We start from the raw sequence: 11,899 nt of genomic DNA, 5'->3' as shown, positions 1-11,899 counted from the left end.
CTTCTCCTTCACTATTCTTGTTCTTCGTAGCTCAAGAGAAAGACATGGGAGAAAGCCGCAATGTTAATCTGCCTCCAGGGTTCCGATTCTATCCCACCGACGAAGACCTCGTCGTCCATTTCCTTCAACGCAAGGCCGCCCTGTTGCCATGCCACCCCGACGTCATCCCCGATCTCGACCTCGTTCCCTACGATCCATGGGAACTCGATGGTATGTTCCATCATCTAATCATTCTACTTTAGTTTCTTTCTTTTTTCTTTTGCTGTAAGTGTTTTTTGAATGTATAGGTAAAGCTTTGGGAGAGGGAAAGCAGTGGTATTTCTACAGCAGGAGGACGAAGAACAGGAGCACCGGCAACGGGTACTGGAAGCCCATGGGAATCGATGAGCCGGTGGTGAATAGTAATAGCAGCAACAAAGTTGGCATGAAGAAATATTTCGTTTTCTACATCGGAGAATCGGGTCCGGCCGGTATCAAAACGAATTGGATAATGCAAGAATATCGTCTCTCCGATTCCGATTCCGATTCCGGCAGCAGTAGATCGTCCAAACGTAGAGGAGGACAGTCCAAAATCGTTAGTATCCTATACTCATTAATCCGTATGGTAAATGTTGGTCTAATTCTGCCCTTACTCCCCTATCCTCCAAACTTTTGAAATTTAATCCTGTCTTTATCTCTTTCTTAAAAGATTTGATTTAAAAATTAAAGTTTACTTAAGGGACAACGCAATTTTTAATCTTAAATTTATTTTTTATTTTTATTAGTTTTTGATGATATACCACTTTAATATTATATCACGTGCCACTCTTTAAAACAACACACCATCAAAATGATCAAGAATCCAAATTCTAAGGCCTAATGTAGACAAGAAACAAACAGGGACTAGCTTAAGAAAAGTGACTCAGTTTAAGGATTAAATGGTGTTTTATCCCTATAATTAATAATAAATATTTAAATATTGTTAATAACGATATCAGTTGAATTTTAATTCTTAAATCATACAAATATGAGATTGAATTTCAAAGTTTGAAGAGTGCAAGGACTGGATGTACAATTAGACCTTAATTCCATTATATCTTTTATATTTTTTCATTTATTGACATTTTTTTTTGATTTGATAGGATTACAGAAAATGGGTTGTTTGTAGAGTATACGAAAGAAATTGTAGTGAAGAAGAAGATGGAACAGAACTATCAGGCTTGGATGAAGTGTTCCTATCATTGGATGACCTGGATGATATAAGCTTGCCAAGCTAATTTAGCCAAATGCTTTCCTCATCATCTTTACAAGCTAATTGTATCATATATTCTCGGATTATGATTTTTCTTCTAAACTTTTTAATATTTTACTTTTATTTTTAAATTATGATCTTCATTCTAAGTCGATCCTTCAACTTTTAAACATACCAAATCTATTCTCAAACTACACCGTTTCAATGACATCCCTTAAATCATTTAAAAGTTTATAGATCAATTTAGAACGGATGTCATAGTTTGAAAATACATCTGAAATGTTCAAAAGTTGAAGAACAAAATTAAAATATACAAAATCAGTTTAAAACAAGAATCATAATTTAAAAACATATAATACAATGAACTTTTTTTTATCCAAAATTTAGAATCATGACTTGAATCTGTCTTTTGCAGGGGAAAATGGAACATTATTATAGCAAGCATTTTACCTGTACCCCTCTCCTCCGTATTTATGTCTGTGATAGTATATGGTTTTGATAATTGAATTGAATGATAAAAAGAATTTAACGAGATCAAAATTTAAAATTTATCGATTAAAAATATTATTTGTTTAAAAATAATTTTATTTAAATTTAAATATAATATAGTTATCGAATACGAAAAAAACTTTGCATCCTCAAATTTGTTAGGTTTTGTGCATCATGATTGTATATGATAGTTGGTCTCTGTGTCACACCGCTACCGTTGGTGGCTGCTTAGAGAAGCGTTACGTCACATATGATGCAATCACTCCCTCGGCCACACGACTTACAAAAATTAATGTTTTTAAAAATATATTAAGGGATATTTATACATATAAAGTTATTAAACATATAAAATTAAATTATAAATATTTTTATTTTATTCATTTAGCATTTTCAAAATTCAAACAAATGAGTTGTTTTTAAAAAATAAATATAAATTACATATTTAATTAAAATATTATTATAAATACGTCACTAACCGTTAAAATTCAAACAAATGTCTAATGTGACTTTGTATAATAATATTTTTACTTTCAAAACTTATATATTTCTATCAATGTGGGCACGATTCAAAACAATTTAATAAATTTAACCATTCATATTTAAAATTTTCATCAATTTAATCCTTTTTTAGCATTATCAAACCAAATGAATCCATCGGATTAAAGCAACAATTTGAATAACTGCAATTTGCCATAAAACATCAAGTTATTTTTAAACTATTATGAATCTAAAAAAGTAATACAACATTTCTAAAAGAAGAACACAGACTAAATTGATAGAATTTTAAAATATGAAGTGTTAAGTCTATTAAATTAGTTTCAATTAGGACGAAATTAATACAATACATAAGTGTTGGGACTAAAACTATTATTATATCAAGTCATGTATATATTTGTCTAATATTTAACCATCAGTGACTTGTTTGTAATAATATTTTACTAAGCGACTAAATTACAGTATTTAAAAAAAGAGTGACTGATTTATTACCGAATACATAATTAAGAGTGATCTGGAATGCATTTTACCCTTCACCAAATGTTATGATGTTATATCTCTAAGAACGTGTATATAGAGAACGTGAGTTATGCATAGAGAAACACAACACAGCACCCTTAATTACAAGTATCATCTCCTTTGCTTCAAAGATACAATGAATTATGCTTCTCTTTGTTTTCTTGCACTGTTTCTCCTTCCCCTGGGTTTAATTTATACTGATTCCAAGCCTCTACCACCGTTACCAGTACCTCCATTTAACATCCCACAAGCTGAAATCTGCAGATATCTGGGTTTAGACTATTGTTCAATCAATCTACCAGCTCTTTATGTCGTCGGTGATTCAATTGTTGATGCCGGTAACAATAACTATCTAGACACAGCATCCAAAGCTAACTACGCGCCTTACGGAATCGATTTCGGAGGCGTCGCGACTGGACGTCCCACAAACGGAAGAACCTTCGTCGATTTCATCGGTACCAACCGGCTATCTATCTATCTTGTGTTCCTATGCTTGTTTTTGAATCTAATTTATGTATACTTGCAGCTCAAGTTGTTGGCTTGCCGTTTCCTCCTCCTGTTATGGGATTATCTGAATCCCAGAGGAATATCACTACTGGTTTAAATTATGGTTCCTCTTCTGGTGGGATATTGCATTGCCTTCGTCTCTAACACCAATATTTGTAAGTTATATGTTTCACTTGGCACCAAGATTTACCTTTTCCATCCATGTTTAATTGACATTTTCATTCGAATGCTTCATCAGGGACATGTTTTGAGCTTGGATGAACATATACAATTGTTCAATCACACAGTTACGAACTTGAAGGGTCAATTCGATGGCCTTGAAAGCTTTGATTCCTACATGTCTAAGTCATTGTTATTCATCCATGTAGGGGGGAATGACCTTGTCTTGTATTGGCAATTTGGAAAGTTACCCGAACAGTTCTCTACCGTAAAAAAATACACTCGGCTCTTATCGAACGAGTTGTACAGTCGATTAGAGGTAAATCACTCTCTTAATATTTTCTCGATATAGTTCTGAAAATAGATGTTTGATTCTCATGCATGCTTGCAGGCAATATATGAACTAGGAGCAAGGAAATTTGTTGTGAACAATGCTTTTCCATTCCGCTGTCAACCTGTCAATCTTCACCAAAAAGCGAACAAGACTTCAGTTTTGGAAGATATGAATGAAAGAGCAGCTTTATTCAATGGCTTTGCTTCAACATAAGTTGCACATCCTCAATCAACACCACTGCCATTGCCCCAAGATCAACAACATCAGTGTAGACACTCATTTTCGTCCATATTTTATTTTCTTTTATACATATATATCTATATATCTATATATATTATATAGTTTGCAAACGGTTTTTGAAAATACATATATTAAAAATGTATATAATATATAGTTTTTAAAATACCTTTGAAAACTATATGATATATAGTTTTTAAAATATTTTAAAAATATATATATAATATATAGTTTTAAAATCATTTTGAAAACTTATATAATATATAGTTTTTGAAAACATTTTTGAAAACTTATATAATATATAGTTTTTGAAAACATTTTTGAAAACTTATATGTAATATATAATTTTTAAAACATTTTTGAAATTATATAGTTTTAAAAAAATATTTTTAAAAATTTATATATAATATATAGTTTTTTAAAAAACATTTTTAAAAATTTATATTATATAGTTTTTTTTAAAAAATACTTTTTTTATATTTATTATTATTATTTATCTATTATTATTACTTTTTTTTTGGTTTTAGGTCTGTTCGGGGTCTAATCTGTCTAAGTCCAGGGTCCAGTATTGGCTAAGTGGGCCTGAACCAGCCCAGGGTTTGCAAAACCCTAACGTTCCATTGTCTCAGTTAACAGCGCCGCAAAGTCAGGAGATCAAGGGTCACGCGAAATGGCCGGACGTCGACCGGGGATCCCGAGACTGAACCATCCCGGGAATTTAGTAGCAACGTTCACAACCCCATATCATCCGAAACAGTCCCCGACGGTGCTGTATAAATACATCATCGAACAGAACCCACAAGGGGGAACCATCAACGGAGAAACACCGAATACACGAAAACCATCAACACAACCAATATCATCGAGCCACATAAATCACAAACATCCAAAATCGGCCAACAAATCGAACCAAGCCACCATCGAAACAAAAACAGTAAACCACCATCAACAACAAATAAAAATCATCACAAAAATACAAGCCAAAGGCCGAAGCCTCCCTTATTTCGAATTTAATCTTGATTCCCTTCTGATTTTATCCCCCAATTTCAGTTTCTTTCAAATCGATCCCTTCTTTATTTATTTATTTTACGTTTTTCTTTATTTTTATTTCCAATATTCGTATATATGTTTTTCTGTCTTTTTTTATATGTATATGTTTATTATTATTTACCTCTTTTATATATATTTTTTAAACATTTTTATTATTATTTTATTATTATGCTTTTCTTTATATTTTTTATTACATTTTTAAAATTTTCTTTCTTTTGGTTTATTTAGAATTTATTTATTTATTTATTTCCTCTAACATTTTTAACTTTGTAGATAAATTCTAACTGATCAAATGTAAGTAATTAAAATCGGGTTTTTTAAATTTTAATTTAAAAATTTCAATTTTCGCAATTTAAGACAACCGAAAAATTAATTGGTACCGAAAGGGCGGTTCAAGGGTGCTAATCCTTCCTTGACCGTAACCGACTCCCGAACCCGACACGTTTATGGTAAAATGCAGATCAGGTAAGATGGTGTTCGATCCACCTAAATGTTTTTAAAGTGATCGATGGCGACTCTAACCCCATCAATTCAAGTCGAAGCCCAATTCCGAACCCAACCAAAAGACGACCGTGACATCTTGGCGACTCTACTGGGGACAGGTAAGTGAGTCAGGCCAGAATTAATTTTCGGTTTTCTTTTTATACGAAAATAGTAAATTTTAATTTATTTATTCGATTCCCATTATTTACCTTTGGTTATTTTTCAAATAAATAGTTGTACTGACGGTTTTCTCAATGATTTCAGATTTTCAAAATTTTCATCTCAAGCTCTATACCCAAGCTCTGAACCCTTTTAAGTGGGGGTGAAAGTGACGCCTTTGTGAGAATTTATTCTTCGCACAGGCCTAGCAAGTAACCTTCGGGATTCATAGACCTTATGTCTTCGTGTGAATTTATTCACCGCACAAACATAAGGGAATGTATCCTCTCGAGTTTAACTTACTCCACACAAGCTTGTAATGGGCTTAGGACTGAGGGTCTGGCAAGCCCAAAGGGGCACCAGCAAGGAGTACTCGATTACATTTTTTAGAACCTAAACCGGGAGAGTACAGGGAATTAGAGTCCACCCCAAAACCTCATTCGAAACCCTAGGCTAATTTGTTTCATGCTTTACTTTCTTTTCAAAGCATGCGAACTAGACAAATATGCGGTTAGGATTTGTTTGAAATTAGCATGCGGGATAGAGATCATGTCCGGGTAGGAATAATAAACATGTGGTGTAGATATCATGTGGGGTAAGATTTTTCATTTTTATTATTGTTTTGATTTACCTCACCAACTATTTTTATTTTTGTTCTCTTTTATTTTGTTTTCATCATTCGCATCTTTTAAAAGAGGTGTTGATCCACCAAAATCGTGTTTGTTAAACATGAATAATCTGCATTAATGGACAAAGGGGTTATAAACAAAGATGAAAAGCTCAGAAGTCCAGCTATAGTAAGAAAAGACTCGGAATGGACCGGGTTTCCACCAAGCTCATCAAAAGTCAACTTTTCCAGAACGAGATGAAAGGTGCAGGGGCAGGACAAGATTTTCATTTTTATTATTGTTTGATTTACCTCACCAACTATTTTTATTTTTGTTCTCTTTTATTTTGTTTTCATCATTCGCATCTTTTAAAAGAGGTGTTGATCCACCAAAATCGTGTTTGTTAAACATGAATAATCTGCATTAATGGACAAAGGGGTTATAATACAAGAGATGAAAAGCTCAGAAGTCCAGCTATAGTAAGAAAAGACTCGGAATGGACCGGGTTTCCACCAAGCTCATCAAAAGTCAACTTTTCCAGAACGAGATGGTGAAAGGTGCAGGGGCAGGACAAGAAAAAGGTTACTGACCCAGAGAGTTCTTTCGAAGATTACGAGAATAATATGGTGAAACCCTAGCTGAGCTGGAGGCCACTATTGACAAGTTCAAGAAACAAGCTTCGAATAGTTCCCATCGATGCAGGACTCAAATGACGCTTTCATTAGGAACAGGCTCGGAAGATAGTGAAAGCCGGAGATGCAGTCCTTCGAGACTTTTGTGGGGCAAGTAGCTCATCACTTGCACAATTTAGCCAAAAGAGCCAGAACGGTTCGATAGGATACTCAACCGGTGACAGAAAAAAGACGGAAGAAGAATCAACTTGTCAGAGGTTGTTCGGGGATCTATACCATCAAAGTGTTTTTGTGACGTAACACTTTTGCCCACAATGAGGATTATTTATAATAAGAGACACGTTTTTTAGGATCAATGCCTCGAACATTTCATGCATCATGCATTTAGACATATTTTGCATTTTGTTATTTTCTTTGTATTCGTATTAACTAACAAAGGCATGTCTCATCAAAGTGAACATACACCGGATTTAACTCCACAAGCTTCAGACACGTGTCATCCCCATTCAAACCGAAAAGAAATGGAAGCCAGAATTTGCTCAACTTGAAGAGAACATGCTGAGGTTGCAGAAGGATATAGAAGAAAAGATAAATCAAAATAGCCAGAGTGCCCTAGTTACAATTACGAAAGGGCAAGAGTCCTTGGTCGATCAAATCATTACCAGGTTGGTTGGCCTACGTCATACAAGTGCACCTGGGACAGGTCCATCGGAGGGGGTAACTATGTCACCTACCTCGCAAGTAGCTGTCTCACCCAGAATATTATTAGGACTTCAAAATAATTCGGATGGTTACTGCATTCCAAAATTTGGGGAAGAAGTCAAAACGACCATTAAACCAGGAGGTAGGTCGGGTGAAAAGCCTCCCCTGAAGAAGAAAGAAAGGGAGAGCCTCAACAAATCAAAATCAATTGCAGCTGTATCTAGAGAACTAATGAGAGAAAATGAGCATTTCGACCCCATTCCCATGACATACAAGGAGCTCTACCAACAACTGTTTGACGCACATGTGGTGTCACCCTACCCAGAGATACCACTAAAGCCCCCATACCCCAGGGTAGTATGACAAAAATGTGAACTGTGAATATCATGGTGGTGTTCCGAGGCATGCTATTGAAAATTGTCTCGCCTTTAAGAGGGTTATCCAAAGAATGCGCAACAGGAGTTGGATTCATTTCAACAATACAGAATCACCCCACATTACACAGAACCCTTTGCCTAATCATAAAGAGAATGAGGAAATTACAATCACCAAGGAAAAGGGTAAAAAGGCCAAAACCAGTCTCCGAAGTGAAGTCACCTCTTACTTGGGTATGGAGGCAAATGATAAATACGAGGTATCTTGCACCACATCCTGGCGCATCAGATTCCAAAGGTAGCAGTTATTGCTGTTATCACAATGAAGATGGACATGATGTACAAGAATGTGCCGAATTTAGAGTTTTGATCCAGCTAATGATGGACAGAAAAGAGCTGGAATTTTACGATGAAAGCAATGACACTCCCAAAGTAGAAAGTGTCATGGCAAGTGAGGCATTCTAATGAAGCCTTACTCAATTTTGTGGCATCTTGTTTGAATTTGGTTTATGAACTTTATCATATTTGGAACTTGTTTTTGAACTTTCTTTGGATATTTGAATGCATTTATGCAGATTTTTTGTAAAGACATTTGAATAAATTTATGTTACTTTAAAGATGACGAGCAACGAATTAAACTTCCAATCTTGAAATTCTTTCAATATCAACCGAACTAAAAACGCTGTAAATTATTGGAGTGATAGATCTTTGACAAAGTAACAAAACAAAGACTTTACCCTAAAGGGCCCGAACACCATACATTTCCCTTACAAGAACCGATATAGCTTTCTCCTTTCATAAAATAATGAAAAGATGCTTGGTATTTAGATGTGCATAGGTGCAGACAATATGGAGCATCTTTTACATATGACATTTTTATACTTTTTGTTTAAGACGTTCAGTGATGATAACTATCTTCACAGGTGGAATAGTCGAGTAAGCAAATCTAGTTTAGGTCAATTGCTTGGAAATTGAACTCTAAAGATGAGATTTCTTGACTTTCAAACATAGGATTCTAAACACTTCTTGGACCATATATATATATATATATATATAATAAAGCTTGAGTTGTCCCTCTAAAGCAATTGGTTAAATGCCCCAGCTTTATGAATAAGATTCAACTAAGCTTGATAAAGGTGATTTATAATATCTATACAATAAAGATTGAGTTATCCCTCTAGAGAAATTGGTTAAACACCCAGGCTTTATGGATAATATTCAGCTAGCCTGATAAATGTGATTATAATATCTATACAATGATATTAAGCTATCCCTCTAGAGCAATTGGTTAAACGCCCCGGCTTTATAGATTCAGCTAGCCAGACAATGACAAATTTAAATAAGGAGTTTCGGTAAAATGGACTAAGGGAGTTAAGAAACATCTGTTATAGTCAAATTCACACGAGCACTCAAGAATTTCATTTTTAGACCGATATTTCTGCACTACCTTTGTTAGAGGAGCTTACAAAACTTGAACAAGTGGAAGATTTCAGAATACCGAAATAGAAGGTCTAGTAATTGATTATGCTAGTTGCATCATTTTGTCCGCATCTAATTAAAATACCAAGCCAAAGAAAAAACATGTTGCAATAACCGAAAAAATGACATTTTTTTATGGCTAACACCTTAGGTCAACCTAAAGCCAACTCATCCACTTGAATATTTGTCAAAGAGCTATAACTCTGAAAGCATTAAAAGAGCTATTGATTCTTTTGATATTCTTTGAATTCATGAATATGATTTGATTCGATTGCGAGTCTGAATTAAGGAGAAATGTTTTACATAATTCTTCCCTCTTAAAATCAAAGAAAAGAAAAAAAGCATTTTCAAACAGGATAATCTCAAATATGAAAGGTCTGTAAAGCCTAAGCTCGAGAAGAAAATGGGGCACGATCGATTCCAAGGACCAGATTGGAAAACAAAGCCCGAGACTCCATCCAAGAGATAAAACATAACTCATTCATGTTGCATGCATCTTAGACATACTTAAGAGCATCACATTCATCATTTTAGCATACATAATTTTTTGTAGCTTTTAGAGTCAAGTTTTGACTTCAGAATGAAGAAAACTCGATCCAAAAACGCTTTTAAAGAACGATGGTGATTGCTTAACGCAGCAGTGAGAAACTATACCTCAACCGACTTGACATATCTACATATTTCAGAATCAATTTCAGAAGGGTTCAAGAGCTAATTCAGAACGAATCCAGTTCAGCCCAACTCAATAATGAGTAGCAGGTTTCCAGCCAGATTTCAATTCCACGACGGAAGATATCCAGCTGACAAAATTTATCAGTGGGATTTCCCGTGAAGGGGAGTCATCCAAACATCATATCACTTGGTTCAGACCCGCTCAGAGGAACCACCTGAAGAATTATGATTAGCTTAGACCCGTGAAGGGAAGCCATTTTTTTAGAAACTATCATTTGCAGCATAACTCACGGTTAGAAGGGTTATCTGCCAACCAAAGACCCTCGAGTTCGACTACGCTCAGCTCCAAGGTACATCATTTGCAACATAACTTAAGGCAAGAAGAGCTATCTGCCAAATACCTTCGAGTTTTACTACGCTCAGCTCAAAGGCATATCATTTACAGCATAACTCAAGGCTAGAAGGGTTATCTGCCAAAGACCTTCGAGTTCGATTCCACTTAGCTCAAAGGCACATTATTTGCAATATAGCTCAAGGAAAGAAGGGCTATTTTCCAACAAAACACCTTCGAGATCGACTACACTCAGCTCAAAGGTATATCATTTGCAGCATAACTTAAGGCTAGAAGGGTTATCTGCCAACCAAAGACCTTCGAGTTCGATTACACTTAGCTTCAAGGGCACATCATTTGCAGCATAACTCAAGGCTAGAAGAATTATCTACCAACAAAGACCTTTGAGTTCGACTACGCTCAGCTGAGAAGGGTTATCTGCCAACCAAAAACCTTCGAGTTCGATTACACTCAGCTTCGAGGGCACATCATTCACAACATAACTCAAGGGTAGAAGGGTCATCTGCCAAAAAAGACCTTCGAGTTCGACTACGCTCAACTCAAATGCACATCATTTGCAGCATAGCTTAAGTCGAGAAGGGCTATTTGCCAACCAAAGACCTTCGAGTTCGATTACACTCAGCTTCGAGGGCATATCATTTGCAGCATAGTTCAAGGCAAGAAGGGCTATCTGTCAATAAAATTGTCGAGTTCGATTCCATTCAGCTCGATGACACCTCAATCACACTACTGTCCGGCTGCAATCGAGATTTTCAAGTCGAGAAGAAGACATGGGTTAACCGTGCCTTAGTGACAAAAAACTGCTTTCCGACAGCATAACTTAAGTCGAGAAAAACCATCTGTCAACGAGGACCTTTCGAGTTCGATTTCATTCAGCTCGAAGGCCTATCAACCACATAGTGGAGTCAAGGAACTACTTTCCAGTTGAATTTGTAACCAAGGTCTTTAAACCGAGAAGAAGACCGAAAGACAATAAGAAGCCACATTCTGATTCAAATTCCGATCTATAGTTTCAATTCCATATCATTTCAAAATGGACTCAACCTCGCGATGGGGGAGCCAACCGCGACTCAATTCGATAGAGAGTTATTTTTCAACTCCACCGAACGAAAATTTGTGTATTTTTATCTTTGTCCTATTTTTTGTTCCATGAAAAAAGATAAAGAGGGAAAGCTATAGACACTCATTTTCGTCCATATTTTATTTTATTTTATACATATATATCTATATATATATTATATAGTTTGCAAACGGTTTTTGAAAATACGTATATAATATAGGTTTTTTAAAAAACATTTTAAAAATGTATATAATATATAGTTTTTAAAATACCTTTGAAAACTATATAATATATAGTTTTTAAAACATTTTTAGAAAATATATATAATATATAGTTTTAAAATCATTTTGAAAGCTT

General features: G+C 34.9%; 2 protein-coding genes across 2 annotated transcripts; both read left to right on the top strand.

Moving 5' to 3' along the window:
- LOC120171689 (NAC domain-containing protein 104-like) lies at positions 1-1,266 on the top strand. The gene is made up of 3 exons (XM_039179359.1): positions 1-210; positions 288-574; positions 1,122-1,266. The coding sequence occupies exons 1-3, from the start codon at positions 45-47 to the stop codon at positions 1,254-1,256; spliced, it is 588 nt and encodes a 195-aa protein (XP_039035290.1). The 5' UTR covers positions 1-44; the 3' UTR covers positions 1,257-1,266.
- A 1,604-nt stretch (positions 1,267-2,870) lies between these two features.
- On the top strand, positions 2,871-3,947 carry LOC120171709 (GDSL esterase/lipase At5g08460-like). The gene is made up of 4 exons (XM_039179372.1): positions 2,871-3,189; positions 3,261-3,356; positions 3,610-3,668; positions 3,792-3,947. Exons 1-4 carry the CDS (start codon positions 2,871-2,873, stop codon positions 3,945-3,947), a joined length of 630 nt encoding a protein of 209 aa, XP_039035303.1.
- Positions 3,948-11,899: the final 7,952 nt, after the last annotated feature.

Source organism: Hibiscus syriacus, unplaced genomic scaffold (genome assembly GCF_006381635.1).
Source record: "Hibiscus syriacus cultivar Baekdansim isolate YM2019G1 unplaced genomic scaffold, ASM638163v2 tig00111835_pilon, whole genome shotgun sequence".
NCBI classification, from domain to species: Eukaryota; Viridiplantae; Streptophyta; class Magnoliopsida; order Malvales; family Malvaceae; genus Hibiscus; species Hibiscus syriacus.
Note: the sequence above shows the minus strand (reverse complement) of the source record. Positions and strands in the feature narration are given on the sequence as shown.

Coding starts and splice junctions, on each gene's coding strand:
- LOC120171689 (XM_039179359.1), top strand. CDS start 45: ATGGGAGAAAGCCGCAATGTTAATCTGCCTCCAGGGTTCCGATTCTAT. Junction 211..287: donor CGATCCATGGGAACTCGATG/GTATGTTCCATC, acceptor TTGAATGTATAG/GTAAAGCTTTGGGAGAGGGA. Junction 575..1,121: donor GAGGAGGACAGTCCAAAATC/GTTAGTATCCTA, acceptor TTGATTTGATAG/GATTACAGAAAATGGGTTGT.
- LOC120171709 (XM_039179372.1), top strand. CDS start 2,871: ATGAATTATGCTTCTCTTTGTTTTCTTGCACTGTTTCTCCTTCCCCTG. Junction 3,357..3,609: donor AAATTATGGTTCCTCTTCTG/GTGGGATATTGC, acceptor TCATCCATGTAG/GGGGGAATGACCTTGTCTTG. Junction 3,669..3,791: donor TACCCGAACAGTTCTCTACC/GTAAAAAAATAC, acceptor GCATGCTTGCAG/GCAATATATGAACTAGGAGC.